The following is a 26,925-nucleotide window of genomic DNA, read 5'->3' as shown; positions in this document are numbered from 1 at the left end:
CGGGGCGGGGACTTGGGGGTGGGGCGGGGGCTTGGGGGCGGGGCGGGGACTTGGGGGCGGGCCCGGGGCTTGGGGGCGGGGCGGGGACTTGGGGGCGGGCCCGGGACTTGGGGGCGGGGCCGGGACTTGAGTCCGGTGTCGGGCTGCGGGTGGGGGCATGCAGGGGTCTCGGTCCTCGGTCCCATCCAGACCTGGCTCGGAGAGTTCAAATTGGGTCCTGCAAGTGGCCGAATGAGCCACACCAGAGTGGTGGTGGAGGCCTTCGAAGCGGGAGGAGGACATATGAGGCTGGATTCGGAAGGACCCCACTAACGGAGGGACACAGTACTAGGTGTTAACTAGATGCAGGTCGTCTGGGGAGGTTGTCTAGTTCACCTTGCTACCTGCAGAGAACATAGTGGTCACAGGCTAGACAATTGTTTTAGAGAAAGAAGCTACTTGAGAAGCACCTTAAAAGCGGAGAACGAACAACTTCCTCCGCGATGCCCAGTGCCCAGAAGACATCATCTCCATTCCTACTCCAGATCTGCTTATTTTGGTCCCACACCATTCACTGTTGCTGTACGCCAAAATTTGGGTGTCATCCTTTATGTTCTTCTTCATCCCCTATGAGAATCAATATGGATAAATCTTATAAATGCAATATTTCAGTGAAAAGAAAATTGAAGCACATACATACTGTAAAAAAAAACAAACTTCCCACTTGCAGCAACTCCTACCTAGCTTCTAGATACCAGTGTTTATTTACTGTAGCTGATTCTAAACACCCACAGTTTAGTAATTTCTACTGGAACTGCCATACCCTTATCAATTTAATGTAAGTCCTGAAAAGCTTAATGCCCTCTAGGTCCATCCATGCTGTCTCAAATCAAAGATGGGACTTGTTTTAACCAGCTAGGTAGATTTGGGATTCATTTCTCTTTATGCAAGCGCAAGCTTCACACCTTAAGTTGTATCCTCCGTGATTCATCCTCCTGCCCTTTAAATGTAAAGAAATTGAACTGCAGAAAATTAAGTAAGTTTCCTACAGTCCTAGTCCTTGGTAGAACTGTTATTTAGAATAAGGTCTGTCATATACCGCTAATTCTATATTATGCTGCTTCTCATAGTATCATTCTTCAACCAAAACGCACAGCTCTTGTGTGTGTGCAGTCATAAAATACATGTCACAATGTCAGAGTATCTGACTTGTGACCAAAAGAACTGTGTAAGATGTCTCCCGCAACTTGTTCATGTGTTCAATTTGGACTAATCACATTTATACTCACCTTACCATATAACTTATTCCATATCCCACCATCACAAATTTTTTAAAAATCATGAAGAAAGGAACTGGTTACTGCTCTATTTTGGTTAGTTCCATGTAATGACTTGTGTTTAGTAATGCTTCTAAATAGCATTAAAATTTTTGAGGTGAAGCTCGGCATTTCCCCTTTCCCTTTGGCAATCGTTAGCTTGTTCTCTGTATCTGTGGGTCTGTTTCTGCTTGGTTTTGTTTGTTTTGTTTGTTCAGGTACCACATATAAGTGAAATCCTATGGTATTTGTCTTCTGTCTGGCTTATTTCACTTGGCTTAATACCCTTAAGTTTATTGATGTTGTCACAAATGCCGAAATTTCATTCTTTTTATTGCCAAGTAATATTCCATTGAATATATATCATATCTTCTTTATCCATTCATTTACCAGTGGACATCTAGGTTGCTCCCATATTGTGGTGATTGTAAATAATGCTGCAATGAACATAGGGGTACATATATCTTTTCAAATTAGTGTTTTTGTTTTCTTCAAATAATTACCCAGAAGTGGTATTGCTATGTCAAATGGCAGCTCTATTTCTACTGTTTTTAAGGAATCTCCGTACCATTTCCCACAATGGCTGCACCAATTTACAATCCACCAAAAGTGCACAAGGACTCCCTTTTGTCCACTTTTTTTTTCTTTTTTTTTTTTTTAGGGAGAAAGATGGAGAGAGAGACAGAGAGAGAGAAGGGGGGAGGAGCTGGAAGCATCAACTCCCATATGTGCTTTGACCAGGCAAGCCCAGGGTTTCGAACCGGCGACCTCAGCATTTCCAGGTCGACGCTTTATCCACTGCGCCACCACAGGTCAGGCCTGTCCACATTTTTATCAGAACTTGTTGATTTTTTTTTTTTTATGATAGCCGTTCTGACTGCTATGAAGCAGTCTCTCATGGTGTTTTGATTTGCATTTCTCTGATGATTAATGATGTTGAGTACCTTTTCATAAGTCTGTTGGCCATCTGTATGTTCTCTTTGAAGAACTGTCTATTCACAGCCCTGGCTGGGTACCTCAGTTGGTTAGTGCATCTTCCCAATACACCAAGGTTGCAGGTTTGATTCCCAGTCAGGGCCCATACAAGAATCAACCAATAAAGGCAGAAATAAGTGGGAAAAGAAATGGCTATTTCTCTCTCTCCATTTCTCTCAAATCAACAATGAAATTTTTTTTAAAAAAATGTCTATTCAGGTCCTCTGACTGGGTGGTGGCGCAGTGGATAGAGCGTCGGACTGGGATGCGGAGGACCCAAGTTCGAGACCCCGAGGTCGCCAGCTTGAACACAGGCTCATCTGGTTTGACCAAAGCTCACCAGCTTGGTCCCGAGGTCGCTGGCTCGAGCAAGGGGTTACTCGGTCTGCTGAAGGCCCACGGTCAAGGCACATAAGAGAAAGCAATCAATGAACAACTAAGGTGTCACAACGAAAAACTGATGATTGATGCTTCTCATCTCTCTGTGTTCCTGTCTGTCTGTCCCTATCCGTCCCTCTCTCTGACTCTCGCTCTTTGTAAAATAAATAAATAAATAAATAAATAAAAAAGAAATGTCTATTCAGGTCCTCTGCCCATTTTGAAATTGGATTGGGGTTTTTTTTGGGGGGGGGTTGTTAAATTGTAGGATTTCCTTATCTAATTTGGATATAACCCCTTATTGCTTATACCATTTGTGTCTTCTCCCATTCAATAGGTTGTCTTTTTGTTTTGTTGAAGGTTTCCTTCGTTGCGCAAAAATGTTTTGGTGTGATGTAATCTCTTTAGGAGCCCACTGAATTACTAGAACCCTGAACCACAAATGTCTCAGTGGGGTGTGACCAAGATTGTGTGGGCCCTGGCCGGTTGGCTTAGTGGTAGAGCATCAGCCCAGCCAGTGGATGTCTCAGGTTTGATTCCCAGTCAGGGCATACAGGAGAAGCAAGCTTCTGCTTCTCCACCCCTCTCCCTCTCACTTCTCTCCTCTCTCTCTCTCTCTCTCTCTCTCTCTCTCTCTCTCTCTTCCCCTCCTGCAGCCATGGCTCAATTGGAGCAAGTTGGCCCAGGTGCTGAGGATGGCTCCACCGCCTCTGCCTCAGGTGCTATGAAGAGTTTGATTACTGAGCAACAAAGCAACACCCCAGATGGGCAGAGCATTGCTCCCTAGTGGGCTTGCCGGGTGGATCCCAGTTGGGGTGCATGTGAGAGTTTGTCTCTCTGCCTCCCCTCCTCTCACTGAATTAAAAAAGAAAAAAAAGATTGTGTAACAAATGAGTTTTGTTTCCAGTTTCTAAATTTTTAAAAGTATATTATTGCTTTGTTTAAAGAGTGCTATCCATTCATAAACCTTTCTCCAAGAAATTAATAACCAAGCTATGGGGAGAAATGCTTATTTTTTCTAATCTATATGCAACATGTTTCTAGGACTTCACGTCAGAGATATAATATCAGCAAAAACATAGTGTGCTTATTACATGCCAGACACTGTTCAAACTGATTTACATAGATGAACTAATTTAATCTTCATACCAACCCTATCAATAGAGACTATTATTATCTCCTGCTTTTAAAGGAGAAAGAGGTTATCTTATTGCAGGAACCAAAGGAGGACAAAAATGCCCAGACAACTTGATGAAGAAAGTAGGATTTATTAAAGCTGGTGAAGCACGTGAGATTTGTAGCTCTAAAACACGGGCTCCCTGAAGTTGACTCTCTTACAGGTTTTATACCTTTACAATATCTAAGTAATGGGCATGTGATTTCTTTGTTTAAGGTTTCCCAGGACTCAAGGAGAGGGAAGGGAAAGTTTTGGTGGGGTCAGCAAGGGTGAAGGGGTTTCTAGATCACTGGTCATAGTTACATACAGATCCTGTTATTCTTGCTTTGTATTGTAACTATGGGATATAGTTAATTTATCACTGGCTGACTCGGTTACCCCTGCTGGCTCCTTTCCCTTGTATTCTTTTTGTTTCTTCCTTCTCAGGTAAAAGGGGGCCTACCCCTCCTTCCTCAATCTAACTAGTATAAAGTTAGTACATGGCAGAACTGCCCTAACTCCTTTAGTGTTTTCTCGATAAAGTGACCAGAACAGTCCTGTTACAAGACCCATTGTGTCTTTCCTCTGCTCAAAGCTTTCCAGTGGGGCTCCCTTATCTCCTTTAACGGCCTGCAAAGCCCTACACACCTACCTCCTTGCCTTCAGCTCCTGTTCCTCTCCCCTTTGCTCATGACACCTGTAAGGCCAGCAGCCACCACATGGCCATGCAGATGCAGGTTCTCATTGGATTCAGGCAGAGCAGATGGTAAAGGAATGGTGGAGCTGGAGGATGGTGAGCCATTCTATTTATTAAAGTCTCGTAATGGTAGATGAGCAAACAGGCAGGGAAGACCGCTTCCCTTTCTCTTAGGTCTCCCAAGCCCCTCAGCATTCCAGACTCAGTGGGACTCATAGGCCTCCACCAGCCTCAGCAGGCTTCCAAGCCCCTCAGCTCTCTTTGCCTCTACACTCTCTTCTCTGGTTCCACAACCCGGACTCCTTCCCCTGACTCACCTTCCGGACTCTCTCTCTCTCTTTTTGCTCTCTCAGCAAAACAAGCTGGGGGCAAAAACCCTTTCTCCAGCAAACAATCGCCCCTCCCAAGCAGGAAGGCAATCTGCAATTTGTAATCTGCCACTCGAAGGGCAAGCACCCACAGCCTTCCATAGACTAGAGCAGTGGTTCTTAAACTTTTTGAAGTCGGCGCATTTAAAATCCTACAAATAATTGTAGGCACACTATACACAAATTTCTGAGAAATATGTTATAATAATTAAGTCAAATATTAAAGAAAAAATATATAAAGTCCCAGCGTGCTTTTATGGCAATTAAACAAAATAAATATGACATAATTAAATTCATTCTGACATTAAAAAACATTTTTATGTTACATTTTTTGAGTTATTCTTTTTAGAATTTGTAAAAAAGAGGGGTTAAAAAATTCAAAAACTACAAAAAAGTTATCTTTTTATGTATATAGATACATTCTTAGTAAGATTCAGTAAATTCAGCAGATACTAGTGCAAATATGTTTTTTCATTCTTGTGTTTATGAGAAATATGAGCCGGATGTGTCCTAGCAATTTCTTCAATGTTTGGGCATATATTTGAAAGGCAAACTCTCCTTTCCTCGTCAATACATTGAAGAATTCTTTTCTTTTTACTCTTGTTTTGAGGATATAAAATCCTAATTCACATAAATAGAATGTTGAAAATTGTAGTAAAATATTCAAAGCTTTTTTAGATATTGCCACATATTCTTCTTTTATAGAAATCCAAAAGGCTTCAAGAGACAATTCCTTATGTTTAATCATCAATCCATGATCAGTGGATATAGCTGCCAGTTTTTCTTCTGTTAATGTTAAACCAAAATCACTTGAAGCTTCCATGAATGGGTTTTTAATCCAATCATATTGTTCAGTGTTAAGTGATAAAAAATGCTATAAATTAAATTCTGCCCATCAGCCTTCAAATCCTATTTTATTTACACTTAACTTTTGCTCACTTCCAGAATCAGATTTTTCAATATCACACTTCTTTTTGAGAAATCTATCCATTTTATTTTGGTGGATTTATCTAAAAATAATATAATGATGTGTTAATAATAAATATAGTAATGATGTGTTAACAAAAAGAGTGGTATTTCCATAATGAAATGGTATAATAGAGTAACTATATTTATTTTTATATCTGGGCACATGCTGCAAACCATACACACCATCTTAACTTCATAACAAACAAAGGATAGAAAAAACTTGCCTCCAGTCTTTCCCAAGAACATGGGGGGTAGTGTAAACAATCCAGCACCACAGCTTAACAGCCTTTTACAACCTAATCAGGCAAGTGAGGTGGGAGGTCGGGCAGACTGTCAGTCAGTTTATAGCCAATTTCCCACACCGCATTCCCCCAAAAATCTAAACTCCAAAAACCCTGTTGGTTTTTTGGTCCCCAACAGGCATATATGTCTCTGGAATACCACAGGGCGCACCTGGAGATCTTCTAGGGTGCACTGTGACATTCGAATAAAAGCTATAAAATATATTAATAGGCTTTAGAAATAACTTCAAAGGAACTAGTCCAGTAAACAGGTGAGCCCAGACTCCCAGGATGGCTAGGAGCTGAAGAGTCCTTGAGATAGAGAAGTCGTTAGACTCCCAGGATGGTTAGGAGCTAAGGAGTCCTTGAGATAAGGAAGTCACAAAGAACTCCTAAGACAGTAAATGTAACCACATCCTAGGGGATAGATAGGGATATTTCCAGCTGGGGCTTTCAACTGTATGACTGGTTACTAAGGCACGTGACTAGAATTTAATTTGGGGGAGCCAATTGCTAAATGCCAAATTTGCTTCTGTATGAACTGCTTGCTTGCTACGCTATAAAAACCCCTAGACTGTAGGCGCTCGGTGTGGCTCTTGTTACTACCACTAGAGTCCACCCCTGCGCAGGTTTATTTTCCTTTGTTTTGTTCTCTAATTCTTTTGGCCATAAAGATTTGTCTGAAACTCTCCAAACGTCTCCAGTGTTTGTTTTACCCGGCGAGTGCTACATGCACCAGTGTGCCCTGGCACACACTTTGAGAACCACTGGACTCTACATGCTAGGCACTGCCCCAAAACAAACAAGCATACCTAAAAAAAATACATTTGTTTACCCAACAACATTCCAGCCTCCTTGTTCCCACCTTTGAGCACTCACATGTGCTGCTTCCTCTGCTGGGAAGGATCTCCTCAGGATAATCCCTCCCCTACTCCATCATAGACTTTAGGTCTTTATTCAAATGTCATCTCAACCAGGCCTTCCTGAATCATCTTATTTAAAAATGCAACTCATCTGCATTTCCCTCCAGGGCTTATTTTTCTCTATGGCACTTACTTAATATGTGATGTAACTTAATGTATAGTCCCCAACCTACTCTAGCATGTAAATCTCCTGAGAGTGGGCATTTTTATGTTGCACTTAGAGCAGTATTTGGCACATAATGGGAGAGTAGCTAAATGGATGAGTATTGTAGATGCAGAGGAACTGTATATAAGAAAAATATGAATTTGAACTCAATTGAACATGAACAATAAGGGTCACAAAAAAATGGCTGCAGGAATGACTGACTCATTTACTCAGGGTGGGATGAGGCGTCCTGCTGCAGTTTCCCCTGAAGCCAGGGAGGATTTTTGTATGATTTGCCAGCCTTGTTAATTATTCCAGAATATGGTGACCTTTCTTTGTTCCTAGAGGCTATGCACAAAGGGCACTCGTGTAATAGACTCCAGAAAAAATTTTTCTATAAAATAGGAAGGGTCTTAGACTGCTCCTGAAAATCTAGAGAATTTTTCCTTGTCAATGGGCACAGTTGTGGCTGACTCTGGAGCCCAGGCTGAGGCTTCCTGGTCTGGTGATGTGTTCCTCCATGGTTTGGTGAGATTTGTACATACTCATAATTCTCTTTTTCTTAGTCTGTTGCTTTAACTAGCTATTACTCTAGAACCTAGGCTAATGTTTCTCTGACTGGTGATGTTGTGTAGCTTATTGTTGTGTTGATTCTTTCTTTATTCTACTTTAGGTTACATAAGTTCAAACCCCTTTTGATTTTGCCTTATTTTTGTTATTAATCATAATATATTTCCCCCTAAAATCCATCCGTGAGTAATTGCAACTCTGTACCACACCTCCTGCAAGCACAAGATGTAAGGTCAGAAGGGAGAGGCTGGTCCGCAGAAGAAAGAATAACACAACATGCAGAGAGTTAGAGACAAAAAGGTAGAGGTTGCCATGGCTACATCCTGCCCATTTCCATGTTCTGGTTCTCTTCCTGCCCCAGAGTCTGTCAAACATCTGTGTTCTTGTCATAAATCCAACCCCTCTGCATAGCCATAGTTTTTTGCAGCTAAGAATCCTTTTTTTTCTTTTTTAAAGAGAAGGACAGACAAGAAGGAAGAGTGATGAGAAGCATCAACTCATAGCTGCAGCACCTTAGTTGTTTATTGATTGCTTTCTCACACGTGACCAGGAGGCTCCAGCTGAGTCAGTGACCCCTTGCTCAAGCCTGCAACCATAGAGTAATGTCTATGATCCTATGTGCAAGCTGGCAACCCCACACTCAAGCTGGTGAACCCACGCTCAAGCCAGCAACCTTGGGATTTTGAACCAGGGTCCTCTGCTTCACAAGCTGACAACCTATTCACTGCATCACAGCCTGGTCAGGTTCCAATACTTCTTTTCAAAGAGTCCTTGTTAATGCAAAGGGAAAAAAAGCAAGAAATAAAATACATATTGGGAAGGAAGACAAAACTGTCTTTGTTCACATAGGACATGATAGAAAGAATCTATAAAAAACTGGAATTAAGATTTCAGCCAAGTTTCAGGATACAAGGTTATATGCAAGTCAGTTGCTTTTCTTTCTCTTCTTTTTATTTAGTGAGAGGAGGGGAGGCAGAAACAGACTCCTGCATGTGCCCTGCCCATCTGAACCCAGCTCTTCTTGGTGCCTGAGGCAGAGGCCATGGAGCCATCCTCAGCGCCCAGGGCCAACTTGCTACAATCGAGCCATAGCTGCAGGAGGTGAAGAGAGAGAGAGAGAAAAAAAGTAAGAGGGGAAGGGTGGAGAAGCAGATGGTCACTTCTCCTGTGTGCCCTGACCGGGAATCAAACCTGGGACTTCCACATGCTGGGCTGATGCTCTATCACTGAGCCAACTGCCCAGGGCTCAATTGCTTTTCTATATACCAACAATGAACAAGTGGAATTTGAGATTATAAACACAATACTATTTACATTAGCACCTAAAATTAAATACTTAGGTATCCAATAAAATTTGTCAAGATCTGTATGAGGAAAACTACAAGACCCTGATAAATGAAATCAAAGAATTAAATAAATGGATACTCTATATTCATAGATAGGAACACTAAATATTGTCAAAATGTCAGTTCTTTCCAAGTTAATATATAGATTCAAAGCAATCCCAATCGAAATCCCGTTATTTTATGTATATTGACAATCTGATGGTAAAGTTTATATGAAGAGGCAAAACACCCAGAATAGCAAACATAACACTGAAGAACAAAGTTGGAGAAAAATTCTACCTGACATCAAGACTAAGTTATAGTAATCAAGACAGTGTAGTATTTGCAAAATAATAGACCAATAGATTAGTGGCAGAATATTATATTAGCACATAAATAGAATACCACAAATGTCAACTGATCTTGGACAAAGGCAACACAATGAAGCCATGAATCCCTTTGACAAATAGTGCAAAAAATGTATCTATACACAAACTTTAAACCTTTCACAAAAATTAACTCAAAATAAATTGTAGATCTCAATGTAAAATGCAAAGCTGTAAAACTCCTAGAAGGTAATATAGGAGAAAACCTAGATAACCTTGGGTATGAAGCTATTTTTTAAATACATCGAAGATATGATTCATGAAAGAAATAATTGGCAAGCTAAAGTTCATTAAAGTTTAAAGCTTCTGCTCTGCCTGACCAGGCAGTGGCGCAGTGGATAGAGTGTCAGACTGGGATGCGGAGGACCCAGGTTCGAGACCCCAAGGTTGCCAGCTTGAGCACGGGCTCATCTGGCTTGAGCAAAAAAAAAAAAAAAAAAAGCTCACCAGCTTGGACCCAAGGTCGCTGGCTCCAGCAAGGGGGTTCCTCGGTCTGCTGAAGGCCCGAGGCCCATGGTCAAGGCACATATGAGAAAGCAATCAATGAACAACTAAGGTGTCGCTATGAAAAACTGATGATTGATGCTTCTCATCTCTCTCCATTCCTTAATGACTCTCTGTCCCTGTAAAGAAAAAAAAAGAAACTTTTGCTCTGCAAGATATTATGAAGAAGACAAGCCACAGATGGGGAGAAAATATTTGCAAGGTACATCTGATAAAAGATTGTTATCCTAAACACATAAAACTTTTAAAACTTGGTTAGAAAACGTTGTACTAAAAATGGGCCAAAAACCTTCAGACACTACACCAAGGAAGACATACAGATGGCAAGTAAGCATGTAAAAAAATGTTCCAGTTGGGGGCTGAGTAAAAAAAGTGAAGAGATTGAGCAAAAAAGAGTTCATAGGCCCTGCCTGAATGGTCCAGTGGATGGGGCCAATCCCCCATCAGAGTACATACAAGGAAACAACTAAACAGCTGAATGGAATGAGATTTTCCTCCCCCCTCTCAAATCAGTGGGGAAAAAAAGTTTCCAAGATACAGACAAGTGTGATTACAGGAGAGAAAAGGGCGGAGGAAGGTAAAAGAAGGTAAAGGGGGATTAAATGGTGATGGAAGGAGACGTAGGGTGGTGAAGGCGTGGTGCAGTGTACTGATGATGTAATATAAAATGGAGACGTAGGGTGGTGAAGGCGTGGTGCAGTGTACTGATGATGTAGTATAAAATGGTACACCTGAAACCCATGTAATTTTATGTCACCACAATAAATTCAATTAAAAAATAGATTTGTCAAAATATTTCCTTGAGATTGGTGTTTTAATAAAACTCTTGGCACACTTGAAACCGGGGAGGGGGGGCATGTTCCACATCATGTTATCAAACTACACATGCAAATTACAGGAAATGCAAATTACAATGAGATACCACTACCACACACCTATATATTAGATTGGCCAAAATCCAGAACACTGACAACACTGGTGAGGATATGGAGCAACAGTACTCTCACATTGCTGGTGGGAGTCAAAAATGTTACAGCTGCTCTGGAAGACAGTTTGGCAGTCTTACAGAAACTAAACACACTCTTAACACATAATCCAGCAGTCATGTTCCTTAATATAGGCCTGCACTGAATGTCTATAATGTAAGTACCAAGAAAAGATCAAAATGTTAGATTCAGGAAAGTGTGCTGGGATTGCCAGAGTGTAGGAGCAGAGACAGGGAGGTAATGATAGGGACCCTGTAAGGCTGAGAACAAAGGAAGACAAACGTTTGCATTCCATTGGTCAGAGACTCTTATCAGAAGTTTATGTTTGAAATTCGCCAATGAGCTAGACCCAGTCCCTGTTGCTATGCTGTGTGCGACCCCCTTAGCGAATAGGTAACTGCCACATCTGCTTCTGTATAATGCTTGCTTACTTAGGATACATAAGGACCTAGCTGTAAGTGCCAGGCGCGATTCCCGTTTGTAGCTCCTTGTGGGTATGGTGTCTCCGGACATCTGGGAATTTGCCCCTGCGCAGGTTAAACTGGCCAATAAAGAAACATCTATACTCCTGAAAGTTTCTGGCGTCTGTTCTCGTACCCAGTGCATGCTACATATAGCAGTTTCACTCAGAATTGCCAAAACTTGGAAGCAACCTCAAGATGTCCTCCATTAGGTGAATGGTAAACTGTGAGATGGAGGAAACTTAAATGTCTATTATGAAATAAAAGAAGCCAATTTGAAAAGGCTACAACACTGGATGGTTCTAACTGTATGACATTATGGAGAAAGCAAAACTATGGAGACATAAAGATCAATGATTATCCCGGGTGAAAAAGATGAATAGGCAGAACAGTTGTTTTAGGTCAGTGAATAGTCTGTAAACTTTAAGATGTCATTACGTCCTTGTCCACACCCATAGAATGTACACCAAGATCAACTTACGTGTCAACATGGGTTTATCCTTTGTAAAACATGTACCCTTCTTGTGAATGATGCTGATAATGGTGGGGGCTATGCATGTGTGGAGACAGGGATATTGGAAATTTTTATAGCCCTAAAACCGCTCTTAAGAAAATGTCTTAAAAACACAAAACCAAACCTATCTTCATCTTTGTTTATAGACCTGAATTAACAAAGACTTAGACTTCAATGTCAGACACAGTCTACATTCTTTTTTTTTTTTTTTTTTTACAGAGAGTCAGAGGGATAGGTAGGGACAGACAGACAGGAACGGAGAGAAATGAGAAGCATCAATCATTAGTTTTTCGTTGCGACAAGTTAGTTGTTCATTGATTGCTTTCTCATGTGCCTTGACCCAGGGGCTACAGCAGACCGAGTAACCCCTTGCTCAAACCAGCGACCTTGGATCCAAGCTGGTGAGCTTTTGCTCAAACCAGATGAACCTGCGCTCAAGTTGGCGACCTCGGAATCTCGAACCTGGGTCCTCCGCATCCCAGTCCGACGCTCTATCTACTGCACCAACGCCTGGTCAGGCTACATGATTTCCTTTTATGTAGTGAGTGGCATCTCCAGTGTCCAAGTGTCAGATACTTTACTTTGCCAAATCTGGAGGGATTCCTCTGGTGGCCTCAGGTATTTGACATCTGCCCAGCTAACTAAAATCTATACATGCCCTATGAATGTGTCTTGAAAACATCCAGTAATCTAAGAAGAAAGTATTATAATCAACAGGCAGAATTTAAAACTACCTGTTGGACCAGTTAAGTGAATTTTTGATGGCCTGAAAGTGGGTGTGTGTGTGTGGTAATGGAAATGTCATTTTCCTGCTCTTAAATTCTGTCCTTCAAAACAAAATAGTTTAATGAAGTTTGGCAAATCCCCTAATAATCTTATGTATGTAAACCCTAATCTTAAACATATGCTTTATACATTCATGTTTTATATATGTCTGTCATTTTAACTTTGCCCTAACATCTTGGGATGAAAATATTTTTATACTTTTCCAACAAAAACCTTCATTTTATACCAAAATAAACAAAATCTCCATTAAAATTACTAAAACCATTTGAAGCTCAAGTAAGGCAGTTTTTTTTCATTCTTCCCCCATTAAGAACAATGTGAAAAACAACTCTACCTCTGGTAAAGAATGTGTTCAAGACTTCGTATTATCTTAAATGACATTATTTTGAGAAAGATCTTTATTTGCTTTACACACAGTAGAAATTATATTACACATTAACATAATATATATGATATATATTGTTCATTAAATTTTTGCCATTAGAAAAAAATTTAAAAATAAAATTTTTGCCATTGTTTAAAAAAACCCCAAAAAACAAAGTTGTTTGGTGATTTTTTTTTTTTTTAAAGCTGTACATTTTCTCCAAAAGAGGAATTCCTAGGAATTTGTCCCTGGAGTGGAATAATTAGGTACATGATTCCATCTTAAGTTTTCTCTTAGAAGAAGTTTGGGATTCACAAAATTATTTCTATTCTCTTTTTTTCTTCTTCTTTCCCAACTTTTCTGCCATCTTCCTCTTCTTGACTGACACCAGGCCACTTCCTTTTGTTGAATTCTTACTGACACCAGGTGAGCCCCATTCCTCCATGTCAGGTTTCAACTGCATTTCTTCTTCCTGAACTAGAACTCCAGATTTCTTCTTGATGCTTCTGGACTGTTCTTTACTTACTAGAATACAAAAGACAGTGCATTTACTATTGCTAATCCCTTTTGAAAAATATCACAGGCTGACAATAGAGTGAAGTTATCTGCATTGCCTTCACTTTAATAATTCAAGAGGTATTTTTTTTAATGACTATTTCATTTACCAGGAGAAGGCTCTGCAGCTGGGGGAAGGCTTTCTTTCGTGTCTGTCATGCTGTCCAGCCACACTCCTATACAGGTCAGCCTGGCATGAGTATTTATTTCACAGAGTAAAGATGGGGGAACTTTCTAAAACAAGCAAGAAAAATCAGAACAACACAGAGAAATTTTAAAAATTATGATGTTTCTATAATAAACTCCTTAATTTAAAACACTGTTATTTTCTTGAGAATCCACTGTTTAGAAGAAATCTATTATTCAGATTCATGACTGGCTTGAATACATTGTTCACAGAGCCTATTTCTGACTATTCAGAAATTGTAAATTCACTAAGGAAAGGGCCCATGCCTTGTTCATTTCTAACTCTGCATAAAGTAGGCACTTACCAAACCATTTTTGCAGAATAAACCAAGACTCTAGGAGAGGGAGACCATCAAAGGGAATTTTCCAATGATCTAGTTCAAGACTACTGTTGATTCCATAATTGATCAGGAATTTTCAAACTTCTATTTTTTCTTTTTTTAGTAATGGCAATATTTTATCTAACAAAATTTTACAGGAAAAAAAGAAAAAGCAATCTACAGAGAATATCACTATACAAAAAAGAAGAAAGCTGCACTTCTGGGATCCCGCCAGCTCAGACCCCAATGCCAACCCGAGGCAGCTTTGTGGAACCCTAACTTTACAATTATGACTATCAATCACTCCTGGAAGAGATTTTAAAAAGCTTATTTAAAGATCTCTATGACCCTTAAGAAAAATTCCCTCTCACTTAAGCCCAGGCATCTGAGAGTAAGACTTGCACGAAAGCGTATTCACAGTGTGCTAAGACACTGACCTTATCATCTTGGAGCTCCCACACTTTGATGAAACCATCACTCGACGCTGTGACAATAACACAATGCTCTGGAATTTCAAAACTGAGCATGTCTTTTACCCTGAAATAAAAATATTAACACCATGAAAGATCCTTTCTTCAAATAGTATGATACTGTTATTGGCTTCTATGCACATTCTTCCTTTTTCAGTAACTAGTTTCACTTCCCATGAGTCACCAAGTCATTTTTCAGGGTCTAAATTCTAAGATAAAACTGTTAACTATTATCTTTTATGAAAAAATGATAACTATAAATAGGTTATCACAAAGAAAATAAAAAGTTAAAACAAAGCCCTCACCCCCAGAAACTACAAGTTCAGTACAGACAGAAATGTTAAGAAATGAATCAAGGCTTCCTCCCATATATCCATTCCTACCACTCTGGGGCCAGCACCCGTAGTCTAACTATGATCATTTTTCTCTTGCTTTGTGAAGTAGACTGGCCTCTCTGCTTCCATTTCTGACTCCTAACAATTTTTAAAAATGCAAATCAAATCATGTTACTCCCAGGCTTAAAATTCTACAAAGCTAGGATCTGCATGTGAATAACAGGGAGAGGAGGAAGTGGGTAGGGATATTTATGAAGCAAGACCGACTATAAACTGACAACAGCTGAAGCTGGGTTGTGGGTCTACAAGGGCTGCTTCCTCAAACTGGTCTATCTGCCATGAAGTTTTTCCAAAAGAAGAAATAAACACAACAAAATCTACAAACATTTAACATAAAATCCAAACTCTGCACAATAGCCTACAGGGACGTTCTGCAGAACAGCCTGCAGGGACATGTAGGCTCACCCTGACCTAGTAGTAACACAGATCTTCTATGTCGTCTTGATATGCACCCAGCTCTTTCCTCCTTCAGAGCCAGTGCTCCTACGGTTTTCTCCTTTTAGCACGCAGGAGTCTATCTCCCCTCCTCTCACTTATTAAAAAAAAAAAAAAGTTCCTTTTTATCCATAAGGTCTCATTTCTCTTCCACTGTTCATCTTAACTAGGCCATTATAGTGATTGCAGTATTCTGAGTATTTACAGAGAGAGGTTTCTTAAAACCTAACTATTTAGAAAATAACTAAGGCTTACTTAAGATGTAGAACATGCAAATGAAACATGTTAAAGTATAACTCTTTATCACCTTTCTCAAAATGACAGTAGAAAAAGCAGAGGCAGTCACTGGATCCCAGCTCCACTGGCTAAGAGTGGGATAACCTGGCAAAGCCACTTAACTATTTACTCTGAGACTCAGTGTCCGTCCCTGGAAACATACACACAGGAAGAGGTAACAGAAGTCTGTAATGCTGTATTTCTTCTGCAGGAAGAACAAGCGAGATATAACGGGGGAAGAAGTGGCCAAGCGGAAGGAAGTAAAAACGCAAGAGTGGTCAGGGGCAACACTCAAGATTGTTTCCTTTTCTTTTCCGGTTCAAATATGGTTGATTTCAGGCCCTAATAAAATTATTGGAAAAGCACCATGTGTAAAAATGACTTGTCTCGAGGACTTCACTTTTGCATTTACTAAGGCCAAGACATTTCCACCATCCTCTTAAGACTCCAGACTCTATAATACATATCATATATATGCAGGTATGTCTAGCTCTGCAATTGTTCATAAAAAATGGATACCCCAGCCTGACCTGTGGTGGCACAGTAGAGAAAGTGTCAACCCTGGAATGCTGAGGTCGTCAGTTAGAAACCCCAGGCTGGCTTGGTCAAGGCACATACAAGAAGCAACTATGAGTTGATGCTTCCTGTTCCTCCCTGCTCTCTCTCTAAAATCATTAATACACACACACACACACACACACACACACACACACACACACACACACACACTTCCTGCCTTATGAAACTATTGCATATAACATTGAGACTATACACATACACACAATAAATTGGTGAACAAACCAACCACCTGTTTTCATGAGCTTTAAATTCACAGAGGCACGTTAATGAACCGATGTCACAAAACCTTACAACTTCTTCATCTCCGGCCACTGCAAGGACAGACTCCTATGAGAGAAAAACAACAATATCCAGAATGTCAAACGATTCTGACCATCACACACACACTAAAACTCCACCCCTTGATTTCTGTTCACTTACTGAAAGAAATGCAACAGAAGATACTCGCTTTTCATTTGCAATGCTGCCGCTAACAGATGCTGTGTCAAGATGGTAGACATCTATTTTATTCAGTACAACTACTATGTATTTCTCTCCTGTTGGGGACCATTCCACTATGTGAGCATCTGTAAGTTAAAACACAGAAAGAACCTTTTCATTTCATAAATAAAAAATAAAATGATCAGAGTAATAACAAAACAACATAGCAAATACTTATACAGCACGTTTTCACATCCCTTATGCTACCCTCAAATAACTTATAAACATATTTTGCAAGTTGAATTTTAGACAATAAACTAGGTTCAAAGAATCATTAAAGGTTACAGAGTTGGTAGTAATAAAGCCACAAGAATCCCAATCTAAAATGAAAAAGCGCCTGACCTGTGGTGGCGCAGTGGATAAAGCGTCGACCTGGAAATGCTGAGGTCGCCGGTTCGAAACCCTGGGCTTGCCTGGTAAGGCACATATGGGAGTTGATGCTTCCAGCTCCTCCCCCCCTTCTCTCTGTCTCTCTCTCCTCTCTCTCTCTCTGTCTCTCTCTCTCCTCTCTAAAAAAAAAATTAATAAAAAAAAATTAAAATGAAAAAGCAAAGTAAGCCAAAGTAGTGTTTTTCATTCACTGGTCCACAGACTGGTCCACCAGAAATTTCATGCCCGTCCGCAGAAGAGTTAACCACCCGGATGTCATGTGAAGATCACTGACCCAATGATCTTAGTTGAATTCACTTATGCTCAGGAAGATTTCTGCCTTAGCAGTCCTCAAAATGATCCTATTTTCACTGGTCCCCAAGTGTAAAAAGATAGAAAGCCACTGAAAAGCATCTGCTTTCATAGGTAACCAATATCATGCAGGCAAATAAATGCATTATGTGCATGCACACGTGCATATAAATATTCATATTCCATCAAGTTACCAACAGATACATTCCAAACAAGTATACTCACTTTGTTTTATATTTTTTATGAATGCTGATCTTCCTTCTACAAGATTCCATGTTCTGTAAAACAAGAAACTCATGGCATGACACTAACGTTTACTAGGTATAAAGTTATAAATCAGGGGTCAGGAACCTTTTTGGCTGAGAGAGCCATGAATGCCACATATTTTAAAATGTAATTCCGTGAGAGCCATACAATGACCCGTGTACGTTACACATTATCCAATAAAAATTTGGTGTTGTCCCAGCTGTGATTGGTTCCAGCTACCTGCAACCATGAACATGAGCAGCAGGAGATGAATGGATTATAATATATGAGAATGTTTTATATTTTTAATATTATTTTTTTTATTAAAGATTTGTCTGTGAGCCAGATGCAGTCATCAAAAGAGCCACATCTGGCTCGCGAACCATAGGTTCCTGACCCCTGGTCTAAATGAAGACTTCTCATATAACAAGTTACTAAATATATGGCTATTCAGAAGAACAACCATCTTTCCTATAGCAATATAAGAAATATTATCAAGATTAACTCATTAAAGGGGTATTCCCATATCCCTTTGACATATTTAATATATATTCAAAAGGTTTTACTTCTGAAAACATTTCTTTTTCAGACCATGCACCTCTTCATGGCTTACACTGACTATGTGCCTGAATGGAGTTTGAATCCTCAACCTCAGCATGTTGGGACAATGCTCTAACGACCAACTAAGCCACCCCGCCGGGGACTAAAGCGTGTCATTTTTTTCCTACCATTGTGCAAAGGTTCACTAGCTTTCAATCTTTCCTTGTATCACAATATTTTTGGGATTCCTGTTGTACTTGAGGAACAAAGACCAAAACTAAATAAAGATGCTCTTATGCATTAACGACCTACCTCAATGTCTTATCTGTACCCACAGACAGCGCCAACTTGCCAGATGGGTGAATAGAAAGAAAGGTCACATGTCCTCTAAAAGAAAACCAACAGTTAGCCCCCAACTTGACCGGCACCTGGAGATTGCCAATGAGAAAGGGCAGGACTCACCTGTGTGCCTTAATCGACTTTAGACACTCCCATTTCTTTGCATCCCAGACACAAATGAGTCCATCTTCTGCCCCACTGATTAAGTGCCTGTTGCCATGAAATTTCAGGCAAGTTATTGTGCCTACAGGAAATTAATATTCAAAATTAATATTCTGAATGCAACATCCATTTCTGATTTGAAGGCTATATATTGTGGTAAGTAAGACATCCAATGTAAGTATTACTGAGTGGAAAATTAATTTTTTAATATAGTATTGTAGTTTCAAGCCTATGTAAATATTTTCAGCAAAGTTTCTCTAGTTGCAGTTATAGATTTGAACTGATCAGTTTACTTTCTTATAATTTTTTTTTTGTGTGTGTGACAGAGACAGTCAGAGAGAGGGACAGACAGGAAGAAACAGAGAGATGAGAAGCATCAATTCTTCGTTGCAACACCTTAGTTGTTCATTGATTGCTTTCTCATATGTGCCTTGACCATGGGGCTACAACAGAGTGAGTAACCCCTTGCTTGCGCCAGTAATCTTGAGTTCAAGTTGGTCAATCTTGTTCAAACCAGATGAGCCTGTGCTCAAGCTGGTGACCTCAGGGTCTCAAACCTGGGTCCTCTGCATCCCAGTCCGATGCTCTATCCACTGCCTACCACCTGGTCAGCCCAGACCAGTTCACTTTCTTGCTCAACATTCCCATAATCAAAATTTAGGAGATAGTAAGATTGAGAAATCCAACAAAACCAACCAGCTAACAGCTAACCAGGAAGAAAAGGCTGAGATGCACTGCCACAACTTCTACTTCCTAAACAGTCAGCTACCCAATCATCCACAGTTCAATTACCATTCCAGAGATGTTTTTTGATTTGACCTCTACATAGTTCTCATTCACTGTCATCAGACCTTAAAATGTTACTCTTCCATCTCCTTCCCAGAGTTAAAATATTAATAGGCTGAAGGGAGGTGAGTTGATGGAAGAACCTAGCATTCCTCTAGCTCCCAAAAGCTATCCTTATACGTTTGCCCACAAGTAAAATTCCCTATCCTCTGAAGCTGTGTCAGCCAGCTGAACTGCACTATAAGGTCAGGGGGCAGCGAACACTGCCTGCAGGCCATATCTGGTCTTCGTTTATAAAGGCACTGTTACCAGAACACGGCCTTACTCATTCAGTTACAAGACACCTATGGCTGCTTTAGCACTACAACGGCAGGGGTGAGTGATCCTAACAGAGACCACATAGCCACAAAACTGAAATATTTTGGTTACAAAATATTAAATATTTTGTCATTTACAGATGAAGAGTGTGAACCCCCGTGTCTCTTTGTTCATCTGCACACCTCCTGGTCAACCCTTTACATTGCCCTCCATAAATGAAAGCGCCTGAAGTCTTTGATGAACAACTTTGTATCACCACCCCGCTGCCCACACGGACACTACGTGGGCTTCCACACCGCCTCCTCGCAAAGTAGGAGGCTTCAGCTGGCTTTGCCCATGTTTTCCTGTTTCCCTCCTATCCCACTGCTTACCCTGGGTATTCTGCTTTCCCACATCCTCCCCTCCTTCTACCCATGACACCATCTGCTCCACAGAAAAGAGTTTATCTGTTACCAACTAAGAGAAACCAGAATTTATATGAGGAATAAAGGAAATCAGGGACCCCACTTCATTCACCCCCCACCCAAACTCCTTCTAAGTCCTTTTCTTATTGTTGAACACCTGTACAAATGGATTTGGAAAGACCAGTTTTGTTCAAATGACCTCTTTGAAGCTTTCCTTATATAAATTGGGATTTGAAGACAGAAAAGAAATGCATATTGAAATGACTCAAAGCCTAGTATCTGCTGGAAACCAAGACATTTGACAGAGCTGCTAAAGACCACCCAATAAGACCACCCAATAAGACTATCCAAATTTACTGCTAGCCACCAATGCTTAGGGTGGAGCTTCTGAAATGTATACTGCTCACAAAAATGAGGGGATATTTTATAGCGTCATATTCATTTAGAAATATCCCCTCATTTTTGTGAGCAGTATATAAAGACAGGATAGGAAAAAGGGTACCTGTCTTATTTGCCTTTAATTGAAGGAAACCAACTTCCTTGGGTGAGTTTCCCTAAACCCAGTATATAATTGATTCTACTAATTTGAGTTCTTCCTTCCCATTTCCTCTTTTCTTAAATACATGTTTCACCCCTCCTTCTTTGTCTCCTGGAAAAACACAATGAAACAGCATATAATGTTCAACATTGAGGAAAAAATGATCTGTTCAGTCCTTCTATTTCTTGATCCTGCCATTATCCTGGGCAACTGTACCATCTGTGCAGAAAAGCCAACCATGACCTGAGAATCCCTCTTTCTTGACTTCCTCAAGTCCAGTGACCTGTGCCTTCTCTGTATTTTAGCCCCTCACCCTCACAGCCTAGACACTGTTACCATCCAGAGCTGTTCCACATAGAACTCCTGAACTCTAAAACTCTATCTCTGGCTACAATCTCACATCTTTCCAGCCCTTTCGTGCCTTCCATCACTCTTTTTTTTCCTTTCCTTCATTTTTAAAAATATTTATTTTATTGATTTTAGAGAGGTAGGGAGAGAACAGAAGAGAGACATCTGTTCCCATATGTACCCTGACCAGGGATCAAACTGGCAACCTCTGTGCTTCAGGATGATGCTCTAACCAACCAAGCTATCAGGCCAAGGCTCTGCCTGCCTTCTTATTTCAAAGATCTGTAGACCCTTTATAACCCTTCTCTAGGCTGAAACCAAAACTATTCTTTCACCAAACTCAATTCCCCTTTAATTTAATCCTCCAATTGTGCACACCAAATAACTTTCCTTGCTCTACAGAAATGTCTGCAGCTTACTGCAAACTGACGTAACTGAACCCATAGCCTCTAAATCAATTGGGTGGCTCTCCTCAGTCCTCTGGCTTGTTCTCAGTCAGCATCTCTTTCATGTCCTGTCAGCACTTTCCTCAAACCCGGGCTGGTCGATTCTTCCCTCCCTTCCATTCAAACCCTAACCTCCTCCTCTCAAGGACCACTAAGATCCAGCAACCCCATCCTTCATTTCCACTTTCTAGCAATACTAAACTGCTACGGTTCACCACGTACACCAGTGATTAAAAACGTGGGCTCTAGACCTAGGTTCAACTTCCAGTTCCACACTGCTTTGTGGCCTTAGGCAAGCCATGTAACATCCTTGAACCAAGGTTTTCTCTTCTATAAACTGAAAATACAGTTTTACTTTTGGGGGGGGCACATTGCTGGGTATCAGCTACTTCCTCACAAGAGTCAGCTGTCAATACGCTGGTGCTGCTTGTGCTCCTCATGCTGCCCACTCTGCCGGAATGCCCTCTTCCTGTTTGCAAATTTCACCCGCCTAACCACTGATTTCTCTTTTAAAGTAATTCAGACGTCATTTTAAGAAAGTCTTCAGCCTGACCTGTGGTGGCGCAGTGGATAAAGCATCAATCTGGAACACAGGTCTCCAGTTCGAAACCTTGGGCTTGCCTGGTCAAGGCACATATGGAAGTTGATGCTTTCTGCTCTTCCTTGTCTCTCTCTCTCTCTCTCTCCCTCTTTCTCTCTCTCCTCTCTAAAATGAATAAACAAAATCTTAAAGAAAAAGTGTTCAGTTAAAATTAATTTCTTCCACTTTCCTTCCAACCTGAGTTAAGTGCTTCCCTTCTGTCTCCCAAAACAGACTGAACAACTTAAGGACAAAGAGCTAAACTTTTTTTCATTTTTGTATTTCCTAGCACAGAATCTGCTTAATGAACTGTGCAACTTAATTCCAATTATGAAGCAATAATACTTCAACGTTATCTTAAAGGATATAATTCCTCACCATTGTGATGTACTAGAGCCCCATGGTCTATCTTCTGTTTCATGTCATAAATGTGAATTGTTTCATCTTTGCTCCCAGTAACTACGAAACGACTATTTGCAGCCACTGCTGACAAGGAGGCCGTGTGGGCATGATGAGTGAAGTCAGCCACGGGAGTCCATTTCTGCTGAAGAGAAAAAAATACAATGTCACCATTGTATCACAGTTTTCTAGAAACAGGTAACTCCACAATACATGAAAACTACCAATGTATCTTACAATAGAAGAAAAAAACTATGCAATACAGGTAGGTTAAAACAAAGAACCCAATGATTGAATAAAGAAGGTAAAGCAAGAAGGTGGGATTATGATGCTGAGTATCAAAATTCCAAAACAGTCACGAAGAACACACTACAGGGACTTGAAGTTCCCATCCAAATCCTTAACTCCTTCTTGCAGTTACTTATATGTGATGCTTGTATACTGTTCATTCATTCAAACGGTCAAGTTTAATTTGAATTTATTCATTCAAAAACTAAGTGACTACTATGTTTCTGGTGTCATTTTAGACAGCTAATACACAGCAGTGAACACATGAATTGAAAGTCCTTTTTCTAATGGAGCTGTCATTCCTGTGGGAGACAATGTCATAGAGAAAACTATAATGACAAGTCCTAGAGAGAAAATTAAACAGAATTAATAGTATGTTCTTATTAGTACCAAAATAAGCCATGAAGACTGACCAATGATGAGGTTTCAAGAACTTTACACTTACTGAATGTAATTTTTGGGCTGGATATGTGTGACTGGTTGAGCGCAAGGAATACACGCATACATCTCTCAAATGGAAGAAGATGCCTAAAGAATTAGTAAAACAAACCAAAATAGAAGAAAAGCCACCAAATTTCTTTAAACACATTTATAATATATTATTGCAAATTAATTCTCTAATAACTAGAGCAACTGATAGTCCTTCTGTGAAGAAAAACCTAGGGAACCTCTTTTAAGTAAAGACACAACATTTGTGGCGGGCTACTGTGGTCATAAGTCCAAGAATAAGCTTTGCTCGTCCATAATAGAAAAGGAAATGTTGGTTATCTGGGCTAATGTCTGTCTAGATGTAGAAGCAATATTGGGTACTTGGTTAAGAGCTTAAAGTGTCGGCCCTGGCCAATGTGCTCAGTGGTAGGGTGTCGGCCGGGAGTGTGGATGTCCGAGTTCAATTCCCTGTCAGGGCACACAGAAGTGAACATCTGGTTTTCTCCCCCTCCCCCACTCCGGCAGCCAAGGCTCCATTGGAGCAAAGTTGGCCCGGGCGCTGAGGATAGCTCTATGACCTCTGCCTCAGGCGCTAGAATGGCTCTGGTTGCAATTGAGCAAGAGCCTAGATTGACAGAGCATTGCCCCCTGGTGGGCATGCCGGGTGGATCCCAGTCTGGCGCATGCAGAAGTCTGTCTCTCTGCCTCCCCCGCTTCTCATTTAAGTAAAATACGAAAAAAAAGAGCTTAAAGTGTCAGAGACACCTAGGGATTTGAGTCCCAGATCTACCAAATATACTGTTCACCAAAATTAGGGGATATTTTATTGCTTCATATTCATTTTTGAAATATCCTCTAATTTTTGCAAGTAGTATTAGCTGTGTGGCCTTGAGCAGGTCAGTTAACCTATCTCAATGTCAGGTTCTTCATCTGTGCCATGGGTATAACCGTAACTGCCTCAGAGGATTGCTGTGAAACTACATGTGTCTTCAACTTGGTAAGCAACATTATTACACAGAGAACACAATCAGTAGCATCTTTTTTAAATATTGAAAACGTGTCATCTTTCAACCAAAGGCAGTTTAATAATCAGAGCAGAAACCAAAGTAAACAAAAACAGTCAAGCCAAATACTCCTAATTTTCTGGTAAATTCAAGACTGATACCTTGACTTCTCCTTTAAGAAACACTCAATGAGCGTCGGCCTAGCGTGCGGAGGACCCGGGTTCGATTCCCGGCCAGGGCACACAGGAGAAGCGCACATTTGCTTCTCCACCCCTCCACCGCGCTTTCCTCTCTGTCTCTCTCTTCCCCTCCCGCAGCCAAGGCTCCATTGGAGCAAAGATGGCCCGGGCGCTGGGGATGGCTCTGTGGCCTCTGCCCCAGGCGCTAGAGTGGCTCTGGTCGCAACATGGCGAAGCCCAGGATGGGCAGAGCATCGCCCCCTGGTGGGCAGAGCGTCGCCCCTGGTGGGCGTGCCGGGTGGATCCCGGTCGGGCGCATGCGGGAGTCTGTCTGACTGTCTCTCCCTGTTTCCAGCTTCAGAAAAATGAAAAAAAAAAAGAAGAAAAAAAAAAAAAGAAACACTCAATGAAACAGGTTTTAAAGAGATACCTAGGATGGCTTAGGTACAGTTCTGGGCTACAAAATCTTCTAGTCTTGTGTTTGTCCTCATTACCTGTTTCGTTATTGGCAATTTTCTTAACTTTTTCGTCATACGTCTATGAAAATACTGACACTTCGTTGTAATTTCTCTCCTTACATTTGCCTCCCAGTCCTCTGCCCGTTTTGTCGGGAACTACTCCAGCGCAGGATCTACACCTTTGGGTTCTCCGCACCTTTACCTTCACTGCAAGTCATGACCCGCCCCTCCCCAGTAAGGATCCAGTAATAATGAGTAGGTGTCATCCTGATCCAGCTCTAGTATTTGGTGAAACTCCAGGACAGGAATTAGGTGGAAGAGCGAACACCTAAACTGGTTATCAATTTAGCGGAGCGACCCTTATATCCATAATCTACGATTCCTTTGCCCGTTCGTAGAAATGCCAGCTTACTTTGTGCACCGTGGTTAAAAAATGTCTACCGTGACAGACATTATCTCGTTTAATAAAAAGCCTACTCCGTGTTTTAAAAAGCTTATTTACTGTTATATCTCTTGAACTTAATAATTCTTAAGAGATCAGACGGTGTGCTGACCCCCGGTTCTGCGTTTATGTCGGCCAAGTAGGAGCCAGACCGACCCTACCCCGCCCACATCTCCGGCGGTCCCTAGACGCGCTGGCTATTACCTCGTGGTCGTCGCTCGCCTTGGGCTGCGGCTGTACAGCGAACCCAAAAATGACCTGCTCATAGCAACCAGCAACTAGCTCCATTCGGCACGTGTCTCTTCTGTGAGCAAAGCTCAGCGTCGGGGGCGGAGATTAAGACGAAAGGGGGGGTCCTTCCTCCGTCGGCGCCCTAATGACGTCACGGCTGCAGGACTGCCTTTTAGGTGCCTGTATCGGTGGAAAAGATCTTAGCGCTTGAAAATCACGCGAAATTTTCGAGCGGAATATAAGAAAGGACGCTACCTGAGGAAGATCTCATTGCTATGAAAATAAAAATTGGGGGTAAGCGGTCATCTTCTAAGAAGCTGTAAGCTTGGCGCGTCCGGGAGTGGCCGGGACATTCTCGGCGGAAGCCCCTCATTTCCGTGACGTCAAGGAAGGGGCAGGGCAGTTTCCGGGGTGGTTCGCTTGCCTAACCCTGGGGTCCCATTGGCCGGTTGTGGCATATCCTGTAGAGGCTGGGGGACGTGTGGAAGAAAAGCGCAATCATCCTGGCTGAGCATTCCGGAAGGAATTCTCATTGACTTTTACAGCCTCCCTAGCTTAGGTGCAAAGTCCAAAGTTAACAAAAGCAAGAGGGCCTTAATTTACGTATGTTTGAGGTTTTCCTGAGGTTTAGACTCGCGGATGTTTTAAGAGATGACATCTTAGCACAGACTTCCAATGGAGTAAATGATGGAATGTGTAATTCGGCTCATAAACTGCAGGTTTACACGCAGCAGGCAGATAGCTGCACAGTCATGGCCCATTTCTTCAAAATCCAGTTAGTGCTAATTCTGTAACACTTAAACCCTTTTGTTTCCAATAACATTTGTTCTCCAGTGTTGTGAATTGTTAGTACATATTTGCATTTAACTCGCGTTTGTTTTCATTGATGCTGGGTCTTATAGGAATGATTTCACTTGGTATGCTTTGGTTGTCATTTTAGCACAAAGAAGGCCTTCTGCACATTTTTGCGACTCAGATAAACACTTCCAGGGCACTGAAATGCTGTATTTAAATTAATTCTCAGTCTCTGAGAAACAGGTGTTTCACTATTCTATATAGTAGTAACTCCTTTGCTTTGTGCGTTATCTATGTTAACAAAAAGAAATTATTTTATTATAAATTATTTCCTATTTACTGTTTTTTAAGTATTACCTCCCGAGAAGCACTGAGGTCAGAGGAATATAAGTTGCTTGAGTGGGTGTCCCCTAGTCATGGGACAAAGAATGAGTAAGTGGGACATTTCTTTGAAGTTTCGTATTTTATCTTTTTTTTTCCCTTTCTCTCCCTGAAGTGAGAAGCCAGCAGGCAGAGAGACAAAGAGATAGATT

The 26,925-nt window shown here is 41.1% G+C and overlaps 1 protein-coding gene across 2 annotated transcripts; it reads right to left on the bottom strand.

Annotated features, from left to right (window-relative positions):
* Positions 1-12,126: 12,126 nt before the first annotated feature.
* PAK1IP1 (PAK1 interacting protein 1) lies at positions 12,127-25,975 on the bottom strand. Of its 2 annotated transcripts, XM_066268479.1 has the most exons (11): positions 25,853-25,975; positions 25,571-25,777; positions 22,546-22,711; positions 18,709-18,829; positions 18,559-18,633; positions 17,686-17,738; positions 16,720-16,865; positions 16,529-16,626; positions 14,582-14,681; positions 13,749-13,872; positions 12,127-13,608 (listed from the first exon to the last, which is right to left on the bottom strand). In XM_066268479.1, exons 2-11 carry the CDS (start codon positions 25,652-25,654, stop codon positions 13,409-13,411), a joined length of 1,167 nt encoding a protein of 388 aa, XP_066124576.1. In that variant the 5' UTR covers positions 25,655-25,777; positions 25,853-25,975; the 3' UTR covers positions 12,127-13,408. The 2 variants fall into 2 exon arrangements, with proteins under 2 accessions (XP_066124576.1, XP_066124577.1); XM_066268480.1 differs by lacking the exon at positions 25,853-25,975 and having other exon boundaries at positions 22,546-22,708; positions 25,571-25,774.
* Positions 25,976-26,925: the final 950 nt, after the last annotated feature.

Source organism: Saccopteryx bilineata, chromosome 3 (genome assembly GCF_036850765.1).
Source record: "Saccopteryx bilineata isolate mSacBil1 chromosome 3, mSacBil1_pri_phased_curated, whole genome shotgun sequence".
NCBI lineage: Eukaryota > Metazoa > Chordata > Mammalia > Chiroptera > Emballonuridae > Saccopteryx > Saccopteryx bilineata.
Note: the sequence above shows the minus strand (reverse complement) of the source record. Positions and strands in the feature narration are given on the sequence as shown.

What these genes read in the sequence shown, in the direction of transcription:
- PAK1IP1 (XM_066268479.1), bottom strand. Translation starts at nt 25,654, where the DNA reads ATGGAGCTAGTTGCTGGTTGCTATGAGCAGGTCATTTTTGGGTTCGCT. An exon ending in GGTACAGATAAGACATTGAG is followed by an intron (nt 17,739 to 18,558) that starts GTAGGTCGTTAA and finishes CTTGTTTTACAG; the next exon opens with AACATGGAATCTTGTAGAAG. An exon ending in CATAAAAAATATAAAACAAA is followed by an intron (nt 16,866 to 17,685) that starts GTGAGTATACTT and finishes TTTAACTTACAG; the next exon opens with ATGCTCACATAGTGGAATGG.